Genomic DNA, 23,329 nt, shown 5'->3' on the forward strand with positions numbered 1-23,329 from the left:
GTCCCATCACATTTGGCGGATGGGACAGCGATCTTCTACCAGGATTTTTCATCAGTCCGGATTTCTACGGTGTTGCTGCGTTCCTGGATAGACCACCTGCGAAAATCAGATTGCGCTAGAGAGCGCCTCCCGGGGCTCTTCGGGCAGTCCGATCTGCCCGGACGGCGCACCCGAATAGATGATCTCATGGGTCCATGACGGTGTACCGCGGGTGCAGCACACCCGGGGTCACCGCCATGTGGTGGTTTCAGTTACCCTCGCATGCGCCCTCCCATGAGAGAAAAATAATCTGTGACGTCATAAACATCAGGTTCTTATCAGACCCTTTGCATCCATATGAAAACAACATACATTGAATTATACGCTGATTTTGTCATTTTTCTTGTACTGAAAGCAAGAGTGTCACACTCGATGACACTAGTAGATAAGACCAACAATAAGGAGCTTTTGACAAAACAGCGTCAGAAATTTCAGGTAGAGAACACGGCTTCAGATGTTGTGCAGTTTAGTTTCACTACTCAAGGTGGACGCAAAAAATTTGAGAAATGGTATAAAATATGTCCATGGTCCTTGAGTAGTGAAATTAAACTGAGCACCATCTGAACTCTTGTTCTCTAGCTGAAGCTTCTGATGTTGTTTCGCCAGGAGCTCCTCATTGTTGGTCTTGACTACTAGTGTCATCGAGTCTAGCACTCTAGCGTTCAGTACAAAAGAAGTGACAAATCGGTGTTAGATTTTATGCCTCAATCATAATCCAACGTATATTGTTTTCATATGGATGTCAAAATATCTCATAAGATCCCGATGTTCACGTCACCACGAATTCTTTTCCCCAGTGCTCCTTCTCAATCTTCTACCAGGATTTCGGTAGGAATTTCAACGATATTGCTGCATTCCTGGTACTACTACTAAAAAAAATACGTATAACTTGACTAGCACACTAGTTATGGTTGGATGAATCTTACAAGTGTTTCACAGGAATCAGCTCAATGTCTACGAGTTGGACTTTTTTATTTATTGTTTTTACTAACAAGGCATTTCTAGTTGAAAGGAAAAGCCATGTTTGAAAGACAAAAAAAAGTTCAGAATCTTGTAGATGTTGAATTGTTTCATCTAAAATCCTGTAAATATCAATAGTAGTTTCGTGTTCCTTTGAAAAGCCTATACGACTATATGAGGCACAACAATTTTGAAGGTTTTCAAATGCTCGAAATACGAAATATTACCATATTAGAATATGAACTAGGCCTTACTAGCTATTCGTTGGCTTAGTGGGGCTTCCAATTTTTTTCGATGTTTAACAAATCAAATTGTTTTGTCAAAACATTATGCATTATTCATTGCTTCATAGAAATCGATAACCAAAATACTACCATGTTGTTTAAAATCTGTAGAAAACAGATAACGTGACCATCAATTATGACTAGATGATGCTAGTAGAAAGCATGGAGCCAGTTCACATTGCCAAAATCAGATTACGCTAGAGGGCGCCTCTGGGGCTCTTCGTGTAGTCCGATCTGCCCGGACGGCGCGCACCCGAGTAGATGGCCTCATGGGTCCATGACAGATGAACCGCGACGCAGCCGGGGCCACCGTCCTGTGGTGGTTTCGGCTACGCGCGCATGCGCGCGCCCTCTCATGGAGAAAAGAATTTGTGACGTTATAAACATTAAGATTTCATCAAATCTTCTATATCCATATGAAGACAATATAAGTTGAAATATTATTGGTGCACAAAGTTTGACGCCGATTTTGTCATTTTTCTTGTACTGAACACAAGAGTGGCACACTTGATGACACTCATAGTCAACACCAACAATAAGGAGCTCTTGACAAAATAACGTCAGAAACTTCAGGTACTACCTCCGTCCTGGTTTATTGGTTCTCTTCATAATTTGTATCAAATTTTGACCATAAATTTAACTAATAAAATATTAATGCATGTCATAAAAAATTATATTGTTGGATGATATAATTTTTTATGACATGCATTAACATTTTGTTAGTTAAATCTATGGTCAAAATTTGACACTAAATACAAAGAAGACAAATAAACCAGGATGGAGGTAGTAGAGAACAAGGTTTCAGTTGTCGCTCAGTTTAGTTTCACTACTCAAGGGGGACGCAAAAAATTTGGGACATAATATGAAATATGTCCATGGTCCTTGAGCAGTGAAATTAAACTGAGCACCATCTGAACTCTTGTTCTCTAGCTGAAGCTTCTAATGTTGTTTCGCCATGAGCTTCTCATTGTTGGTCTTGACTACTAGTGTCATCGAGTCTAGCACTCTGGCGTTTAGTACAGAAAAAATGACAAAAACGGTGTTAGGTTGTATGCCTCAGTCATAATCCAATGTATATTATTTTCATATGGATGTCAAAATATCTCATAAGACTCCGGTGTTTACGACGTCACGAATTCTTTTTCCCCGTGCTCCTTCTCAATCTTCTACCGGGATTTCGATAGGAATTTCAACGGTATTGCTGCATTCCTGGTACTACTACTAGAAAGCAATACAGATAACTTGACCAATACACTAGTTATGGTTGGATGAATCTTACACAATGTCTGCCAAGCTGGATTTTTTTATTTGTTGTTTCTACTAACAAGGCATTTCTAGTTGAAAGGAAAAGCCATGTTTGAAAGATATAAAAAAAGTTCAGAATCTTGTAGATGTTGAACTGTTTCATCTGAAATTCCTGTAAATATCAATAGTAGTTTCGTGTTCATTTGAAAAGCCTGTACGACTATATGAGACACAACAATTTTGATGGTTTTCAAATGCTCGAAATACGAAATATTACCATATTAGAATATGAGCTAGGCCTTGCTAGCTACTCGTTGGCTTAGTGGGGCTTTCAATTTTTTCCAATGTTCAACAAATCAAATTCTTTTGTCAAAACATTATGCATTATTCGTTGCTTCATAGAAATCGATAACCAAAACACTGTCGTGTTGTTTAAAATATGTATAAAACAGATAACTTGACCACCAGTTATGACGAGATAATGCTAGTAGAAAGCATGGAGCCAGTTCACATGTGTTTTTATGCATAATATGATCCTAGATGAGCTAGGAAATGATTAAAAAATCCTATAGTTTTCATGCATAATATGGTGTTACTTTGAATCTTATAGGTATTTCACAGGAAACAGTTCAATGTCTACCGAACTGAAAGAGTTTTTCCTGACCATGGCTTTTCTAGTCAATAGGAATACACCATGTGTTGGAAGACAAACTTCTTTGCAGCATCTAGTAGATGTTGAACTGTTTCCTCTGAAATTCCTGTAAATTTCATGAGTAGTTTCGTATTCCTTTGAAAAACCTATATGAGACTTCGTAGTTTTTTCAAAGGCTCAAAATATGAAATGCTACCATATTATGAACTAGGCCATGCTACTTACCTATCGGTTGTGTGGGGCTTCCATTTTTTAATGTTTAGTGAATCAAAATGTTTTATCACAACTGTATAATTCATGCATTCTTCTTTATCGATGACCAATATATGACACAACCATAGTGGCATGTGATACTTGCTAGTCACTATGGGCCTCATTTGAGACCGCGAGTCATTCTTCAACTTCCATTACAAAATATAGTCAGTTTCTATATAACATTGCACAAGGGAGGATAGAGGTGATACCTCCAGCTAGATGCTCTCATGCTACCAATTCAAAAAGTTCAAACTTAAATGATTCAAAAAATTCCAATAAAGTTTGTGAATATTTACAACACATGTATCTACGAATGTTAAAAAATTCAGATCCTAATTCAAAGTACACATAGAGAGGCAAATTCAACATGAATAGTGTCAATAAAGACAAAAACATGAATAGTGTAAAAACTACACTATTCACATCTCGATTTGTCTTTTTGTTTCTCAATGTGTATATCGAACTTGGATCTGAATTCTTTAGCAGTATAGACACATGTGTTGTGAACATTCATGTTTTTTAGAAAAAAAAATAAAGTTTAAATTTTCAAATTCGTATCATGGGAGCATCAAAGTGGTGTCATCACTTGATATTTCCCTCCTGCACAACAAGTTCTGAAAGGACCTAGGTGGAACACTGAAGGAGTTTTAGTTTTCAGGAATATTCATATAATATATGGATGTACTAGCAAAAAATGTGATGTCCTAAACTAGCAGGATGACCCTCGCATTTGCATGGCTAGGATTTTTTTGTTTTCCGCTACATTTGTGTTTCCATGTATGCATTATATTATCTTTGAAACATTGCCCATTGTTGTCACAATTTACAAATTTGTCCAAACACAAGTTTTTTAAGATATAGTTTTCCTCGGCATTGGAAATGTTTGTAGTTCAATAAACACCTTGGGGAAATATTGTTGGAATCTGGTGGGAAAAATCAATTTATATGTGTCACGCTGATGCTAATGATCTTCATATGTGATAGTTGAACACTAAACGAATTGTCTTTCCATGAATAGTTTTAATCAATTCGTTCAATAATACTGAAAGCTAAACATCGGTGACATGTATTTAATTCTTTTGCAATCTTCATACATTTGTATCATGATGATGATGATCTTCCTCATTAGCACACCCTTTTATCACGCTTGTCACACAAGTAGAACGATATATGTGTGTGCTCCGTTGTGTGATAAATGTGATAAAAGTGTCTATTGATGAGGCAGATGATCAGATCATCGTCATCACGAGATAAATTTATGAAGAAAACATAATATTTAAATACTTGCCATCAATATTTGGACTTATATTGCTGTTACAGCAACAACCATTCACTAGGGTTGCCTCGAATATCATGACTGGAGTTGAGTGTCTTATGGATATCGCTGAACATCAAATGTTAATTGGGGCATGTATTTCGGTCTTTACTCCTACAAAGTATGTTGGAGTACCCCGCCTCCTAGGAGCCTTCACGGGTGATGAAGCCCTCTACAACGTCCGTTTAGTGCTTGCGTGCCGCAGGCACCTCCCTGGGCTCTTCGTGCCACCCAATCTGATCGGATGGTGAGCACCCAGACGGATGGCTTTAGGGGTCCATGACGGGTGGACCGCGAGTGTCCGTGTCAAAACCGGCGGATCTCGGGTAGAGGGTCCCGAACTGTGCGTCTAAGGCGGATGGTAACAAGAGGCGGGGGACACGATGTTTACCCAGGTTCGGGCCCTCTCGATGAAGGTAATACCCTACTTCCTGCTTGATTGATCTTGATGGTATGAGTATTACAAGAGTTGATCTACCACGAGATCGTAGAGGCTAAACCCTAGAAGCTAGCCTATGGTATGATTGTTGTTGTCCTACGGACTAAACCCTCCGGTTTATATAGACACCGGAGGGGGCTAGGGTTACATAGAGTCGGTTACATGGGAGGAGATCTACATATCCATATTGCCAAGCTTGCCTTCCACGCCAAGGAGAGTCCTATCCGGACACGGGTCGAAGTCTTCAATCTTGTATCTTCATAGTCCAATAGTCCGGCCAAAGGATATAGTCCGGCTGTCCGAGGACCCCCTAATCCAGGACTCCCTCAGTAGCCCCTGAACCAGGCTTCAATGACGATGAGTCCGGCGCGCGGATTGTCTTCGGCATTGCAAGGCGGGTTCCTCCTCCGAATACTCCATAGAAGATTTTGAACACAAGGATAGTGTCCGGCTCTGCAAAACAAATTCCACATACCACTGTAGAGAGAATAATATTTCCACAAATCTAATCTGCTGACACATTCTGTAGCGTGACATCACATCACGGCCCGGTCATTATTCGAACTGTTTTTTACAACCAGCCACTGCACATATCGCGAGGCGGTTTTCTTGGCACGTGTTGTCGAAGCAGAGATTGTGTCCCCTTATCACGGGATTCTCATCAATACGGGCGTGGGTAACCCAACCGCGCCATCAATTACGGCTCTCGGGGAATGAGCGGTTTTACCAGGCAAGTGGGGAGGCGCAGAATACCTGCTGCATTTATAAGGGGATAAGAACGCCCATTTGCGCCCACGCCTTCCTTCTTCCCGATCCATTCCCCTCCGCTTGAGCTCCAGCACCCAAGCGTTCATCCTTTCTGCCCACAAAGGCCTTCCGAAAATGTCCGGATCCGGAGCAGGAGGCAAATGGATCGCCTCTACCATCCGGGAGAAGGATAACAAAAAGCTTCGGGAGGCCGGGGTATCTGGCCAAGAAAATCAGCCACCGTCTCCCGACGGCGGGACAGGTCGTCCCTACTCCGGAACCCCACGAAAGGGTTGTATTCCTCCCTCACTTTGTCCGCGGGCTAGGGTTTCCCCTCCACCCGTTCGTTCGCGGCATCATGTACTACTATGGGATCGATCTTCACGATCTATCCCCTAATTATTTCCTCAACATCTCGACATTTATTGTCGTGTGTGAGGCTTTTCTCCGTGTCTCACCACACTTCGGCCTATGGCTGAAGATTTTTAACATGAAGCCCAAGGTAGTGGGCGGCGAGCACGCCGAGTGTGGGGGCGCTATGGTGAGCGAGATGCCCAATGTCATATGGCCAACAGGCACCTTTAATGATTCTGTCAAGGAGTGGCAACAGCAGTGGTTTTATATCACTGAGCCGCGCGGCACGGAATGGGCCGCTACTCCCGAATTTCGATCCGGTGCCCCCTTGCAGCTTACATCCTGGGTCAAGAAGGGCCTGAACTGGTCCTCGTCCGATGAACTGTCGGTGCTCCAGATGCGCGTTAAAGATACAGGAGACAAGAACATCGAACTTGTCAATGTGGTCCAGGTGATGCTAGTTCGCCGGATCCTTCCTTGTCAACACCGGACTTGCAATCTATGGGAATTCGATCCGGCCAAGCACCAGACCTTGCGAGAGCTTTTCGGTTCTTCGCACAAGGACATCTGGAAGGTGCTTTTCAAGTCCAGCAAATCATGGCCGGACTCCGCCGAGGACCGCGGGTACCAACTGTCCCACCCTGCAAGTTCGGTAAGTTATCATACCTTTTATCCGCATAACCCAAAGGAAGCGCTTAATGCGTTTTATGTAACTCTCCCAGGGCTGGACGAAGAAGGCGGAGCAGATCCATTGTCCGACCCCGCTGCCCGAAGAACCGGCCGTCCCACTTCTGACGAAGATGCTGGTCCCGGCGCCTTACAAGGTGCCGAAGAAGACGGCCGAGAAGGAGGCCAAAAAGACCCGGGGCGGCCTTCATCGCCGTGGCACTTCGGACACGATATCCGAAGGCTCTGATGCCCGTTCTGCCTTTGAAGAGGAGGAGGAGGAAGATGAATCCCCTGCGGGGGGAAGAAAGAAGAGGACGGCCTCCGTACACTTGGAGGTCGAGCCGCCCAAAAGGGGAAAGGCTCCTCTTCCGGAGGAGTCCACTGGCGCCGCCGACAGCGGCCCGGCGTGGGATCCCAGGGCCCAGCCCCTGGTGAACTCGTGAGTATATAAAATCCGAGTACGTTTATGCGTCCGGACTTATCATGGCATATTATTTTAACCTAGGCCATATTTTTTGCAGTCCGGCGAGGTCCCGTACCAAACAATCCTCATCGGAGGATTCGCTGAACTCGGATGCTATGGAGAGCGGGACGCCCCCAAAGACTCCTCCCTTCAAATAGGTGCATAACACCGAGGCTTCGTCCCAGAAGGACCCCGGCCAAGGAGGAGAGGAAAAGATCGTGAAGGCGGCGCCTGGAAGTCAAACTTCAGGGGCCGAACACATGAGGGAGGAAATTCCCATGGGAGCTGACGGCGGAGGCCATCTTGAATTCGGCTCCCAGCCGGGTGCGGTTCCGGAGACCAATACGGCTCCCGAACCAGGCAAGCGGCCTCTCCCAGCTGGAGGGGGCATATCGGCAACCTCTGTCCAACCAGAGGTGTCGGATGCTTTGCTGGTGGCGCTGAAGAGCGCCTCCGTCGTCGATGAACACCGTGCCCTTATGGGTGCGGTGATTGAGAAGATTCAGTTCGCTGAGAATGGATTGAATGGAGCCTGTATCGGCCTTATAAAAGGTTTTGAGGTATGTTTTTTCGAAGAGTGTCATGGTATGGATAGTAGCCCCTGATACACTGTCCGGTGAAAGGAAAGAACCGGACAGAGGATCAAATTTATGTTCGCAGGAAGACTCATTGAATGACATCTGTTTCTCTTCTATATAAGCAGGCGTCCGTAGCGGCTGCTGCCGCTCATACTGTGGAGATCTCCGGACTGAATCAAAATCTGGAGCGGGCCCAAGAAGAACTTGGCCAGTTGAAAATGCAGTTGAGGGATAGACATGGTATGCACAAGTCTTGTTCGCGTTTTGTTGCGAATGAATTTTCAGTATAATGAAATAAGCGTCATGATTTACGCTAGCGATGGTGACCGAAGTCGAGGCTCTTAAGGAGGCTGTGGCCAAGGCCGAGAAAAAGGCAGCCACAGAGTAGGCTCTTCGTGAGAAGCACGAGGCCAGGGTTATTAAAGCTGAGCAGGAGCTGCAAGAGGCCGTGAGAAAATGCGAGACCTTGGAGCCGAGTTTAACGGAGAAAGAATCCGAACTCACCAAGGTGCATCAGGCCACGAACGATGCCCGGGGGGAAACCCAAAGCGCCCTGCAGGGGATCCAAGAGGCGAGAAAGATCGCGGCGGGTAAGGCTTTTTCCATGTAAAGCAAGTATTTTAGGGAAAATTATGTTTCTAATTTTCAACTCGGATTTCTCAGGGGTATTTGCCGAGCTGCCCCGCAGCATATCAGATGCCGCCCAATTCTACCGAGTCGAAGGAAGGAACACTGCGGATAAGCTCTTCTGGTCGCAGTATTTGGCACCGAATTATCCGGTGCCTTTTGCCGATCAACTGAAACAGCTAATCGAACTGCATAAGGCGGTGGAACTAGCCATGAAGGATTTGGTTATCCGGCTATGGCCTGCCGAGCCGATTCCAAGCAGCTACTTTGGGCTCGTGAAGCGGCTTGTGAGCGCTTGCCCTCGACTTGACATCATCAAGCGGTCGGTCTGCATAGAAGGTGCGCGAATGGCCTTCGCCCGCGCAAAACTGCACTGGGGGAAGATGGATGCTGAGAAGCTGATGGCCGAAGGGCCGCCAGAGGGGAAGGAGCACCGCAAGCCCGAATTATATTATGAAAGTGTCCTAAAAGGATCCTACCTTGCAGCGGAGCTATGCACCAAGGACATTATATTTCCATGAATGACAACCATGTTGTCCTTTGTAATATTTGAACAAGGTAATTTGTTTATTGCCTGTTATATAAAAGTTTACCCTCCTGTGCGGCCGTTTTATATGTTAAAACTGAGAGTTGGCCAGTCGTCGGCTTCTGCCCCCACGTAAAAAGTACGGGGGTGTTCGGGATAAACCTGAGCATTCTTTATCCCAGTTTTGGGTCCTTCGAAGGAGGTGCTCAGCACAACGAACCAGGCAATCGGACTATAGGGCTTTATCACTCTCACTTAGCCATAGGAGCTTTAGTAAGGTAGGCGCAGCCCCTGGTGTTCGGAAGACCGTACTAGGGGCTCTATAAGCACCTGATCGGAGGAAAAACCGATTCGTCGCACGCTGCATTGGTTATGGCATTATGCGGGAGAAATCCTTAAAGATTTTACGACCTCTCGAACAGCTGACCAGCTCTCGCCGTATCATGGCAGTCAGTTTTCGGCTTTCTCTACTAAGGTGCTCGTCCGGAAGAATCGGGACACAACCGCAGTAGTTCTCCCAGTGCTACCTTAGCCGATATAGCGGAACGTAAGGTACCAAAACATGGGAGCCGGGCAAACCCAACTATTGACCCAAGACATGATTCGGAGATGATGCATATAGTTCTATAAGTTCGGGGTGCCGAACTTCCATAAAGGTGTTCAGACTTTATTGCCGTGTTATGGGTAAAACGAAGCCCTTGGCATATTTTAAGGCATATCGCTGTGTACGGATGCCACTTGACAAAAGAATTTCAATAAGAAATAATAGCAGGTAAGCGCCATATAAATCCACATGTTGTATTTGAATAGTACGTCTACGCGTATGAGTACAGGTAATGTGATAAAAAAGGAATATGAATGCGGAACCTGCTGAGACCAGGGGAAGAAGCTGAGTGCGGATCCGTAATATAGCCGGATGGTCATTGCGGGGAATGTCTAAGGATTCTCTTGCGCGTTCGAGCTGCCTCCGCATCGCCCGTCCTGGTCGTCGCAAGGGTGAACCTGCGAAGGAAATGTAAGAAATGTTTGCGTGCCGGAGAGCGGTTGAGCCGCTGAATACGGCCTGTCCTGGCCTTCGCAGGAGTTTTTAATTGAGCTCTGGACGAGCCGGGCTATCCTTCCGTGAAGTAGTTCGGAGTCCCTTGACGGTGTCCGGGAGCTTGGACGTCGACTCGAGGTTCGGCTGCAAGGTGCTACTCATTGTTTCTGCTGTTAAGGCAGTGGTGTACTTGTTGGTGCCGAGGGAAGGTTCGGCCTTGCCATTAACCGTGATGACGCCACGTGGACCGGGCATCTTGAGCTTACGGTAGGCATAATGTGGCACCGCGTTGAATCGAGCGAACGTGGTTCGTCCGAGCAGTGCCTGATGATCACTGCGTAAAGGGACGATTTCGAAGATTAACTCTTCGGTACGGTAATTTTCTGGTGATCCGAAGACTACCTCAAGGGCGATGGAGCCTGTACACCTGGCTTCCACACCTGGTATAATGCCTCTGAAAGTGGCTTTAGTGGGTTTGATCACCGAATGATCGATGCCCATCTTGCGCACTGTGTCCTGGTAAAGCAGATTTAGACTGCTGCCTCCGTCCATAAGGACTCGAGTGAGGTGGAACCCGTAAATTATTGGGTCGAGGACTAGTGCGACTGGATTGCCCTGATTGGCGTTAACCGGACGATCCATGTGGTTGAAGGTGACCGGCACTAGTTTATATTGTGGGACGACTGGTTCCGTTAAGTTGGCATCCCTAAGGGTGCATATCCGGTCCGAATTGGGAACTTGGGTGGTATTTACCACATTCGCTGATTGAGTATGCGGGGGGGATTTCTTTTGCCCTCCTGTGTTCGGTGATCTGGGCTCTTCGTCGCCGTCATCACTTTGAGACCCCCCTTCTCCGTTTTTGGCGCCTGCCCTGCCGGCCTGTTTGAAGACCCAGCATTCTCTGTTGGTGTGGGTGGCTGGCGTTCCTGGGGTGCCATGAATTTGGCATTGGCGATCGAGTATGCGGTCCAGACTGGATGGACCCGAATTGTTATTTTTGGGTGGCCCTTTCCGCTGACCGGACTTTGAGTCCCTAAACCCGGCATTAACTGCCGTATTTTCGGCGTTTTCACCATATTTACGACGCTTGTGTTTGTTGCGTAGTGGTTTGCCGTTGCTATCCCTGGCCTCTGATGTGCCAGGTTTGCTTGCTGTATTGTTACTACGAGCCAACCAGCTATCTTCGCCCGCGCAAAAGCGGGTCATAAGTGTCGTGAGGGCTGCCATGGATTTTGGCTTCTCTTGACCGAGGTGCCAGGCGAGCCACTCGTCACGGATGTTATGCTTAAATGCCGCTAAGGCCTCTGCATCCGAATAGTCGACAATTTGGTTCTTCTTAGTTAGGAACCGGGTCCAGAATTTCCTGGCCGATTCCCCTGACTGCTGAGTTATATGACTTAAATCGTCAGCATCCGGCGGTCGCACATAAGTGCCATGAAAATTGTCCAGGAATGCATCTGCCAGGCTCTCCAGCTCCCGATGGAGTTTGCCGGCAAGCTATTGAGCCAATGCCGAGCTGGCCCTTTGAGTTTTAGTGGGAGATATTTGATGGCATGTAGATCATCCCCGCGGGCCATGTGAATGTGGAGGAAGAAGTCTTCTATCCATACCGCGGGGTCTATAGTACCATCATATGATTCAATGTTTACGGGTTTAAAACCCTCTGGGAATTCATGATCCATTACTTCATCAGTGAAGCATAGGGGGTGTGCGGAGCCTCTGTGCCGGGCTATATCACGACGCAGTTTGTATGAGTCTTGTCTGCTGTATTCGGCCCGGCCGGATTTGCTTTTAGTGTATCCGGCGTGACGGTCATCGTCCCGCATTAGGGCGCGCCCCCGTGATCCGTAGATCGATCTTGCATGGTTTGCTTTGTTTTCCAATGGGTCTTGCAGGTCCCGCGTGTTGCCCCGGGCCTTGGTATTTTTGTTTGAATGGCGGCGGGGTGCGGGCTGGACTTCGGGCTGATATGCCTCTCTGTCTCGGCCATGAGGTGGCCGATCAGCCGCATCATACGCTGGTGATGTAGGTTTCAATGCTTCCTCCTCGAGTTGGGGTAGCAACCTGCGCTTTGGGTAACTCTTGGTTGGGCGCTCGAGTTCGTATTCCTCGGCCGCCAGGACGTCAGTCCATCTATCCGCTAGCAGATCTTGATCAGCTCGAAGCTGTTGTTGCTTTTTCTTCAGGCTGTTTGCTGTGGCTATAAGCCGGCGCTTGAAGCGCTCCTGTTCGACGAGATCCTCAGGCACGATAAATTCTTCGTCGCCGAGGCTTACCTCGTCTTCGGAGAGAGGCATGTAATTGTCATCCTCTGGTTCTCCGTTTGCTGCCTGTTCCGGAGGGCTAGCTTGTTCATCCTCCCGCTCAAGATCTGGCTGGAGGGGATCATCGCCGTCTTCGGCACTATCCAGAGCGTTATCGTCTCTTGTGCCGGTATCACTACTTTTGCTATGGCGGGACTTAGAGCGGCGCCGCTGACGTCAGTGCTTGGATTGATTCTTGGAGGGGTTATCCTCCGTTGTCTTATCGCCATCCCCTTCTTTGGGGGTGTCCACCATGTATATGTCATACGATGAGGTGGCAGTCCAGCGCCCTATGGGCGGTGGTTCTTGTTCGTCTCCTGCATCGTCGTCCATACCGTCGATGTCTTCGGAGTCGAAATCGAGCATGTCGGTTAAATCGTCGACAGTGGCTACTAAGTGGGTGGTGGGTGGGGAGCAAATTTCTTCGTCGTCCGCCTCCCATTCTAGCCGGACATAGTTCGGCCAAGGTTCTCCTGACAAGGAGAGAGACCTCAACGAATTTAGCACATCCCCAAAAGGCGAGTGCTGAAAGATATCTGCGGAGGTAAACTCCATGATCGGTGCCCAATCGGATTCGACGGGCACGGACGCAGGCGGCTCGGAGCCCGTGGCCGGGGACGAATCCAACAGTTCGGCAACACGGGTCTCGTAGGAGGTGAAGTTAGTATTCGGCTCTATCGCCACTGAGTGTGCGGCCTCCGTGGTGGGGTCCATCCACCCATCCTCGGATGGCGCAATTTGGTCCGGATGGAGGGTCGGAGTAGTTGCAAGTGTGATCTCCCGAACACTGTCCGACGGCAGAGCTAAATCACGCTCGTCGTGATTGTGCGGCGCACCTGACATGGGCTCGAATCCGTCGAAGATCAAGTCTCCGCGGATGTCGGCAGTATAGTTCAAGTTTCCAAACCTGACCTGATGGCCAGGGGCGTAGCTTTCGATCTGCTCCAGATGACCAAGCGAGTTGGCCCGCAGTGCGAAGCCGCCGAATACGAAGATCTGTCCGGGGAGGAAAACCTCACCCTGGATCGCATCATTGGCGATGATTAAAGGAGCCATCAAACCTTTTGGTAACGACACAGTGGAACTCTCAATGAAAGCACCAATGTCGGTGTCAAAACCGGCGGATCTCGGGTAGGGGGTCCCGAACTGTGCGTCTAAGGCGGATGGTAACAGGAGGCGGGGGACACGATGTTTACCCAGGTTCGGGCCCTCTCGATGGAGGTAATACCCTACTTCCTGCTTGATTGATCTTGATGATATGAGTATTACAAGAGTTGATCTACCACGAGATCGTAGAGGCTAAACCCTAGAAGCTAGCCTATGGTATGATTGTTGTTGTCCGACGGACTAAACCCTCCGGTTTATATAGACACCGGAGGGGGCTAGGGTTACACAGAGTCGGTTACATGGGAGGAGATCTACATATCCGTATTGCCAAGCTTGCCTTCCACGCCAAGGAGAGTCCTATCCGGACACGGGTCGAAGTCTTCAATCTTGTATCTTCATAGTCCAACAGTCCGGCTGTCCGAGGACCCCCTAATCCAGAACTCCCTCAGCGGGTGCGATCGGGGCCAACATCATGTGGTGGTTTTGGTAGCACATGTCAGTGCCCTATCACTGGGAGAAGGAATCTATGGCGTCGTAAACACCGGAATTTTATCAGATCTTTTGACATCCTTCTGAAAACAATTTACATTGGATTATTACTGGGCCATAAAATTTGACACCAATTTTTGTCAGTTTTTTGTACTGAACGCTAGACTGCTAGACTCGATGATGCTGGTAGTCAAGACCAACAATGAAGAGTTCGTGGCAAAACAACATTAGAAGCTTCAACTAGAGAACAAGGCTTCAGATGGTGCTCAGTTTAATTTCACTACTCAAGGTGGACGCAATTTTTTTTGGACAAAATATAAAATATGTTTGATGATCTAGATTTATTTTATCTTTTCAAAATATTTCGTTGAAAGTACTTCATTCGGTCGAGTGAGATGTATATCCAATAAGTGTATCTCATTTTGTCTCTCATACAAAGCATACGTTTTATTACTTGTATTTGATATTTGTATTATCTAGAACCTTGGAAGATTCAAACAAAGCTATCAATAATTATGATGTTAACTTGCATTTGATGTTTCTTAAGAAACATCAAATGCAAGTTAACATCATAATTATTGATAGCTTTGTTTGAATCTTGCAAGGTTCTAGATAATACAAACATCAAATAAAAGTAACAAAACAAACGGTTTGTATGAGGCACAAAATGAGATACACTAACTCGACATATATCTCAGTGGACCAAACGAAGTATTTTCAATGGAATATTTTAGAAAGATCAATTGAATCAAGATCACGGACATATTTTATGTTATGCCCCAAAAAATTTGCGTCCACCTCGAGTAGAAATTAAATTGACCACCATTTGAAGCCTTGTTCTCTAGCTGGAGCTTCTAGCATTGTTTTGCCAAGAACTCCTCATTGTTGGTCTTGACGACCAGTATCATCGAGTCTAGCACTCTTGCATTCAATACAAAAAAGTGACAAAATCGATGTCTGACTTTATGCCCCAAAAGTATGCAACATATATTATTTTCACATGGATGTCAAAAGATCTGATAAGACCCCGGTGTTTACGACGCCATATATTATTATTTTTTCCTGTGCGGTGTGCATCGCTCGCGCCAACCGACCAAATGTGTGTGCATGGCTCGGCGAGGAGGCCATTCACGCCGTCAGTTTCAAGCTGGCCTCCTGTGACTGGCTCCTTGGGGCTCTCTGTGTCGTCTGATCTGCCCGAACGGTGCGCACCCGGGCAGCTTGTCTCGAGGGTCCATGATGGGTGGACTATGGGCGCGCCCGAGGCGACCATCGTGTTGTGATTTCGGTCGTGCCCTTGTGAGCCCCCCCCTTCCCGGTGTGGTGCCCCGGACCACACGCGAGGGGGAAGCCGGCTCACCCTGTCAGCATCCGCGGATGATAACGCATGCAGCGAGCTACTCCCTTCGTAAACTAATATAAAAGCGTTTAGATCACTATGTGCGAGCCGGATAGGCGCGTGTGCCCATGCCCGATTGTGCGTGCATGCACGACATCTCGCGATAGACAGTTGTTCGGTTGATGGGCATCACAGGGTAGATCGTTGTTGGGTATGCTGCCTAGAGGCCCCTGCTGGTCTTTCGTTCGCGTGCGTCGGCTACACTCGTGTGTCGGGTCACCCGCCGGGTGTGCCTACACGGTCAAGCGCGTGATGCATACACCTAGGGCGTGTTTGGTTGTCGTCGCCTATAGTATCCGCGTTGCATACACATCTCCACTCAGCCTGGCTCTAGAAAAACAGCCTCATATACGACATCTGTGATTTGTTTGGTTGCCTGCATTAGGAGATCAACTTTGGCACGTTGTTTGGTTGCCTGCATTGTCTCGACGCATACAACTACATGATCTTTGGTTGCCCACATGGGGTATAATTAAGAGCTATCACTTGCACTTAGCACACAGGGTTAAGAGATAGCAGAGGAAGTGGGAGAAGAAATGCAGTGTGCGCCGGACCATGGCGACTGCGGTGGATAGTGGTCGTCGCGCCATGCCCGACATGACGAGCATGGAGTCGTGGACGAGCGACCCCGTCGGCGGCACGGCGAGCGACACCGTCGGCAAACTAGTTACGGTGCTCGCGCAAAGACAGTCGACAGAGGAGGAGAATGCAGTGCCCGCGCCATGGTATCATCAGTGCAGTGGACGAGAGAGGAGGCCGAGATGATCGACACCGGAAATGACTCCAGTGTAGTAGGGCGAGAGAGAGGAGGCCAAGATGATTGACCCCGTTGGCGGTCGCCGAACTACAGTGTGCACGGAGGCAGAAGACACAAGAAAGCAGTGTGCACGCCATTACAACGTCAGTGCAGTAGGAGGACGGCAGAGAGTAGGCCGAGATGAGCGATGTCGTAAACGAATCTAGTGTAGTAGGACGTGGGCAAGGAGATCAAGGGGAGCCGGCGTCGAGAGGGACGAATAGGAGGACTCTGAGCAGAGGAAAGATGAGCTCGACGGCGGCAGTGCAGTAGACTGATGCTCAAAGAGAGATGAAGCTACGATCGTCGAAACCAAAAACTTACAACACGAATGTTGTGAGGAACTACGAGATTAGGCTGCTGGTCAAAGGAAATTTCAAACGATCGATCGTGCACGACGAATCTGACAAAATTCGTCAAGAATAGCTTCAAACGGGAAGACGAAATTAAGAACTTACGACCGACGAAACTACCAACCGATCGCCTAAATGGAACCGTAGCATCGAGGTGCATCTTTTTTGTGTAGAGCTTACCTCGAATCGAAGCACCATTGTGTAGATTAGAAGGGTCTAGGAAGAATAGAATTAGAGGGAAGGTTAATGGAGGTAGGAGAAGATAAGCACGCACGCACAGGCTGCATACCAGCTCGTATCCCTCCCATCTTCCCTTGTGCAAGTGGCCCACCTTGTGCGCTCGCCTCAGCCTGGCTCGCTAGAAACTGCCGATCTGAGCGTTTCCAGCGAGCCAGGCCCAAGTGTGCTTTAAGGTTCGTGCCATGCGGGCCGCACAATAAACGCAGGCAACCAAACGGGCCACTTTCTTCCCGCACGGGCCAGACTGGGCCTAATATGGACAACCAAACATGCCCCTATAGGTCCGGGCTGTGGGTGGGACACCCTATTGCACTTGGTGCCGTCTGCACCAGTGCCCCGGTTGCGCCCGTGTGTTGGGTTGCCCACGTCCGGGTACATTATCTTATTTGTGTTGTGTCGGTTTGGCTCGCTGTGTTTTGCATCGATGGATTTGTAGGAGTGTGGGTATTTTCATACATGGGGTGTGCGTTCTTATATACTCTCTCTCACACACACACTCCTTTCCACTTGCACAGTTCTCTTTGAGTTGCAGCTAGGGTTTATTCCAATTTTCTTGGCGCGGGGGCTTTGTTTGCCGTCGGCGTCTGCCGACGTTGCCGTTCGTTTGTCATTTCAAGCATTGTTCACCGTCGGAGTCCGCCGACGTGTTGTTCTTTCATCGTTCCAACTGAGGTTCATGTTTGCATGCTTATTTTTCTTCATGTTAGCCGTTCTCAGCTAATCACAGATCGCCATAGCTTTTCCTTTTTGCGGCGTCTGTACTTGTTTCTGTTACTTGGCTATTGTTTGAGGTAAGTTCTTTCCTACGATGCTCCTGTTGTCTTCTCTTTCTTTCTGCAGGGTTTGTTATGTCTGGTTTGTTTTGCACCTCTTCTCGTCACTTGTCATCTTTTTTCTTTCCTTGTCTTGGTTTTAGGTCCTTTTAGCAGTTGGTGTTTGTCCATTGTGCATGTTCTTGTCTCGACATTCTTATGTACTTTTGTTTTGGTTGGGTGTTGGCTATTTGCATGTATTTCTTCTTGTTCTTGTTGTTCATGTGTTTGACAAGCTCGCTCTATATGCACTGTATTGGGGTTATTGTTTAGTGCCCTTTTTGCATTGCTTGTTCTTTGCATGAACGGATGGTATTAAATAACTTTCAAGTTTGTGGTTAAGGGCCCTGCCTTCTCAAAATCTTCATTCAAGAGTGATTGAAGAGGTTTTGAAGAAATTATCCAGGCCGAGGAATACCAAACACGACTTTGTAAACGCCATCATGGCTCTTTTTGGATGGCGACGACGAGCCGACAGAGGATTTAGGGCACACAAGTGCGGGGGCATGCACTTTGTGGGCCGTTGATCTGCGCCAAGATTCGCACATATGTTTGTGTATATACTCTTTTTGTGTTGTATAACACTTCGTATATGTCTCTAATGTTATGTATAAACCATGTCTCTGTTTTTCCATGAGCCAGATAACTGTTCGCATGGGGTATATACGGTAAGTCAATCTGCTGCACATATACAAGTCCCAATGAGAGCGATCCATTCAGAGTACATATAGCTAGCTCTTCTTCCTCTGTTCTTCTTCGTTGTTATCTCTCTCTTTCTAGTTCACTCTCATCTTACAAGAAATAGAATCCTAAAGTAAAATTGGTTATTACCTGAATCTGCTGAAATAGATACAAATTATCAGCAATACAAGTGGAGTTCTATCGGAAAGTTGGTCTTAAAGGTTAGTTATATTTGCATATTTCTTCTTGATAACTTTTTGTTGTTGTACCACAGTTGAAATCTATAATATTTCGTCGAATGTCCTCGTTCTTTTTGTGTTTTGCAAACTGATGATCCAACTCGGTTGTTTGGTTTCTTAAATCGATGTATTGGATACATTAACTATGTCTTCTCTCAAATACTATCATTTTAAAACTTCGATGGAAATAGTACGGTTAGCGGCAATACAATGTATATATGATTTTTTTTGGTTCAGTTATTGAGGATGGAACTTAATCTATTTAACTTTTATTTATTACATTTGTTTTACTTCATGAGTCCTAAAATATATTGACTGTATTAACTTGAAATCCTACATAATTGTGTTTGCTGAGAGATGCTACGATTCCGATTGTTACATGGGGCATATTATGGTTGCATATGTTGTGATGTATGTAATGTACATAAGAAAGCATGTTCTTAAGTTACAGGGAACAAAACGTAATTGATTCGAGTTCTAGTTAGTTGATTTTTTCACTTCATTACCACTAAAACATGTTTCATGTATGTGACATGCTATGATTAGTAGCGCTATGTTTATATATGTAATAATTTTGGATTAAGTTACATTCGTCATACTTAATTTTGTTGTCTTAAGTTAAAAGTTCATATGGATGAAACTTAATATATTAAGCTTGCGATTTAATAATCCGTTTCAATGCATAACAAGTAGAATATTGTGATTTAATAATTTGTTTCAGTGCATAATATGATGCTCTTGCTATAAAGTTATTAGGTTAGAAACTTAATTGATTCGAGTAATACAAGTGTGTAAGCATCATTATATCATGTGTGAAACATTGAAAGTTATTGTTATGCCCATCTACTGTACTTCAGTGAGGTAATAAATATAAAGATTTATTTATGTACTGTAAGCAATGTATTAAATAGTAATAATTAACTTAGTAATTATTCTAAAAACTATCAGTGATGTCAGTGTTAATAAGCTATGTGAGTTGTGTTTAAGACAACTTACTAAGTGAATTCATGTTTTCATCTTACATTTTATTAGGTTGTTCAAACGACATGTCATCTGGATACAGTGATGTTGGGAAAAGAGAAATTTCTGTTGCAGCAACCAAATATCCGAATTGTGTTTTAAAGTCTACGTTAGACGTTGATCATGTATGAAACATTTCTGTCCCACCACGTCCTTCAATTGATGTTCAAATAGCATCCGAAGGTAAAAAATATTTATCAACATGACTTATATGCAGTCTTCGGCAGTGATGTTATTGACAAGTTGTTTCGTATCAGATGAATTATCTATATGGAACTATCTAGAAAATGAAAATATAGTGCATGCTAATATATTCCAAAAATTCTCACCATAATGCTAATCCAGTACTTATGTTCAACAGCTCAAAAGATAAATAAATTATTATTTTGAAGTGTTGTCAGAGTTATAATGGTTAACTATTTTGTTATTTAACATTGCTTCTATATTCACTAAACAATCGTAGTACAAGTAGTTGACAATTACTTCTATTGTAGCTCATAAAGCAGTGGATAAGTATGTACTTCATACTTCAATCATGTCAAGTAGTATTGAAGATAATGTGGAGAAATTTGTGTTACAAATTATACATGAAGTAAATTGTCATCAGAAAGGGATTGAAAGTAATGGACAACACAACATCGATTTTGGACATCTTATCGATATTCAAGTTATATGAAAAGAAGTTAAATGTGTTCTATTTCAATCAAATATTTTAAATGTTTCCTCACGGTTGGATCTGCCATTAGAAAAATTGTCTCGGTTTCTTGAGGAACTGATATTAAAGACAAGTAAAGAACAACTTGACAGGTATGAATAGCTAAAGGTACTCTTGTATATTTTTATGGGAAATATTTTCAGACTAATGCTTACTATTTAAAATTTAAATTTGTTTTAGTGCATGGATAAAGATTATATCCCCGCTATATAAATATCACTGGAAGAAGTATCGTAGAGCAACTGATTAGCAGACAATGTATGGATCACGAGATTTATATTATATGTGTTCAAAGGCTTAATCAGTTGGATGATGAGCATCCAAAACATGGTGATTTACGACAAAGTAGGATATTTCTTAAACCAGAGTTTGTTGTAAGCATATTTTCTGCATTCTTATTTAATATAACAAGATAGCATGTTAATGGTTGTTAACATACCTAAAATGATATGCAGACATTTGCTTCTGCAAAAATTGATGTTACGAAGGCGAAGTCAATTCAGAATATATTAATTGGGAGTGATCTAAAGTGTCATGTTAGTTCTACAAGAATGGTAATTTATTGGCTGTTATGAATTCTTTTCTCCAATATTTGATAGTATTTACACTATATATTTGATGCATACAAATTCAGTTAATCATTGGCGTACCAATGAAGGGAGGTTGGTCATCTTAGAGCATCTACAGTCGGACTCAGCAAATCCGGCCCCTCAAACGCACGCGGACACGACCGAGCTCGTCCGCGGACACTGGCCGAGCACGCCTCATATTTCCTTCTCCACATATAACTCCCTCATATTCATCCCTTAAATTCATACAAAAAGCATGCAGAATGTATAGCTACATACTACGTTCTATACTACTCAAATTTCGTCGTTGTCGGAGATGGCCTGAGTCGCCTGCGCCGGAGCCGGAGCCGCCTGCGCCACCTGAGCCTCGGCCGACGGCGACGCCTGACCTCCGCAGCCGACTCCGCGCGGATGGAGTTCAGGATGGCGTGTTGCTCCGTCCACACGCCCACGTCCTCCTCCATCGCAAGCGCCTCCTCCTCCCCCACATCCAGCGGCGGCGCTTCCTCCGCGGGCTCCTGCTCCTCCTCCTCTTCCTCGCCCGCCGGCTCCTGCTCCTCCTTCTCTTCCTCGCCCATTGGCTCCTGCTCCTCCTCCTCTTCCTCCTCCGCCGGCTCCTCCTCCTCCTCCTCTTCCTCCTAAGCCGGCTCCTCCTCCTCCTCCTAAGCCGGCTCCTCCTCCTCCTCCTCTTCCTCCTCCGCCAGTTCCTCCTCCTCCTCCGCCGGCTCCTCCTCCTCCACCTCCTCAAAATCCTCCTACGACTCCAGAGGTAGCCCCGCTTCCCTACGGATCCGGACCTGCTCAAGGAGGAAGAGACGGTGCTGGATCGTGTAGTAGCGGCGGCGTGGGGGCATGGCTAACGGTCTTGAGTGGCGGCGGGGGGATGGAAGAGGCGGATGTGCTAGGGCTGGGGGCGCCGACCAGCTTAAATAGCCGACTACGACCTCGGGCGGGGAGCGGGGAGCAGGAGTGGCGCCATGCGGCGTTCACACTGCGGCGACGGTCGAGGCACCCGTCGGACTATCGGGTTCCCCGGTGAATCCGCGTGGGGCCACGCCGCTAGGCCGACGTGGCGGGCGTGCCCGGGCTGAAGAAAATATGCCCTAGAGGCAATAATAAAGTTGTTATTTATATTTCCTTATATCACAATAAATGTTTATTATTCATGCTAGAATTGGATTAACCGGAAACTTACTACATGTGTGAATACATAGACAAAACAGAATGTCCCTAGTATGCCTCTACTTGACTAGCTCGTTAATCAAAGATGGTTAAGTTTCCTGACCATGGACATGTGTTGTCATTTGATGAACGGGATCACATCATTAGAGAAAGATGTGATGGACAAGACCCATCCGTTAGCTTAGCACTATGATCGTTTGGTTTATTGCTATTGCTTTCTTCATGACTTATACATGTTCCTATGACTATAAGATTATGCAACTCCCGAATATCGGAGGAACACTTAGTGTGCTATCAAACGTCACAACATAACTGGGTGATTATAAAGATGCTCTACAGGTGTCTCCGGTGGTGTTTGTTGAGTTGGCATAGATTGAGATTAGGATTTGTCGCTCTGATTGTCGGAGAGGTATCTCTGGGCCCTCTCGGTAATGCACATCACAATAAGGCTTGCAAGCAATGTGACTAATGAGTTAGTTGCGGGATGATGCATTACGGAACGAGTAAAGAGACTTGCCAGTAACGAGATTGAACTAGGTATGATGATACCGACGATCGAATCTCGGGGAAGTAACATACCGATGACAAAGGGAACAACGTATGTTGTTATGCGGTTTGACCGATAAAGATCTTGTAGAATATGTAGGAGCCAATATGAGCATCCAGGTTCCACTATTGGTTATTGACCGGAGAGGTGTCTCGGTCATGTCTACATAGTTCTCGAACCCGTATGGTCCGCACGTTTAACGTTCGATGACGAATTGGTATTATGAGTTTATGTGATTTGATGTACCGAAGGTTGTTCGGAGTCCCGGGTGAGATCACGGACATGACGAGGGGTCTCGAAATGGTTGAGACGTAAAGATCGATATATTGGAAGGCTATATTATCGGAAAGGTTTCGAGTGATTCGGGTATTTTTCGGAGTACCGGAGAGTTACGGGAATTCGCCTGGGGAAGTAGTGAGCCTTAATGGGCCATACGGGAAAGGAGAGAAGGGCCTCAAGGGGTGGCCGCGCCCCCCCATGGCAAGTCCGAATTGGACTAGGGAGGGGGCGGCACCCCCCCTCTCTTTCCTTCCCTCTCTCCCACTCCTTCCCTCTCTCCCCTATTGGAAAAGGAAGGGGACTCCAACTAGGATTGGGAATCCTAGTTGGACTCCCCCTATAGGTGCGCCCTGTTGGGTAACGTAGTAATTTCAAAAAATTTCCTACGAACACGCAAGATCATGGT

General features: G+C 46.0%; 1 protein-coding gene and 1 long non-coding RNA gene across 3 annotated transcripts; both read left to right on the forward strand.

The window, feature by feature from the left end:
* The first annotated feature begins 6,687 nt into the window (after positions 1–6,687).
* Positions 6,688–14,514, forward strand: LOC141022590 (uncharacterized). Its single transcript, XM_073498853.1, has 4 exons — positions 6,688–6,741; positions 8,126–8,284; positions 8,389–8,590; positions 8,664–14,514. The coding sequence occupies exons 1-4, from the start codon at positions 6,688–6,690 to the stop codon at positions 9,146–9,148; spliced, it is 900 nt and encodes a 299-aa protein (XP_073354954.1). The 3' UTR covers positions 9,149–14,514.
* A 172-nt stretch (positions 14,515–14,686) lies between these two features.
* Positions 14,687–21,012, forward strand: LOC120964367 (uncharacterized). Of its 2 annotated transcripts, XR_005756346.2 has the most exons (4): positions 14,687–19,814; positions 20,126–20,438; positions 20,527–20,900; positions 20,981–21,012. It is a non-coding gene; the product is annotated as an uncharacterized lncRNA (long non-coding RNA). The 2 variants fall into 2 exon arrangements; XR_006663648.1 differs by having other exon boundaries at positions 14,687–20,438.
* The last annotated feature ends 2,317 nt before the right edge of the window (positions 21,013–23,329 follow it).

Source organism: Aegilops tauschii, chromosome 5, assembly GCF_002575655.3.
Source record: "Aegilops tauschii subsp. strangulata cultivar AL8/78 chromosome 5, Aet v6.0, whole genome shotgun sequence".
Lineage (NCBI taxonomy): Eukaryota > Viridiplantae > Streptophyta > Magnoliopsida > Poales > Poaceae > Aegilops > Aegilops tauschii.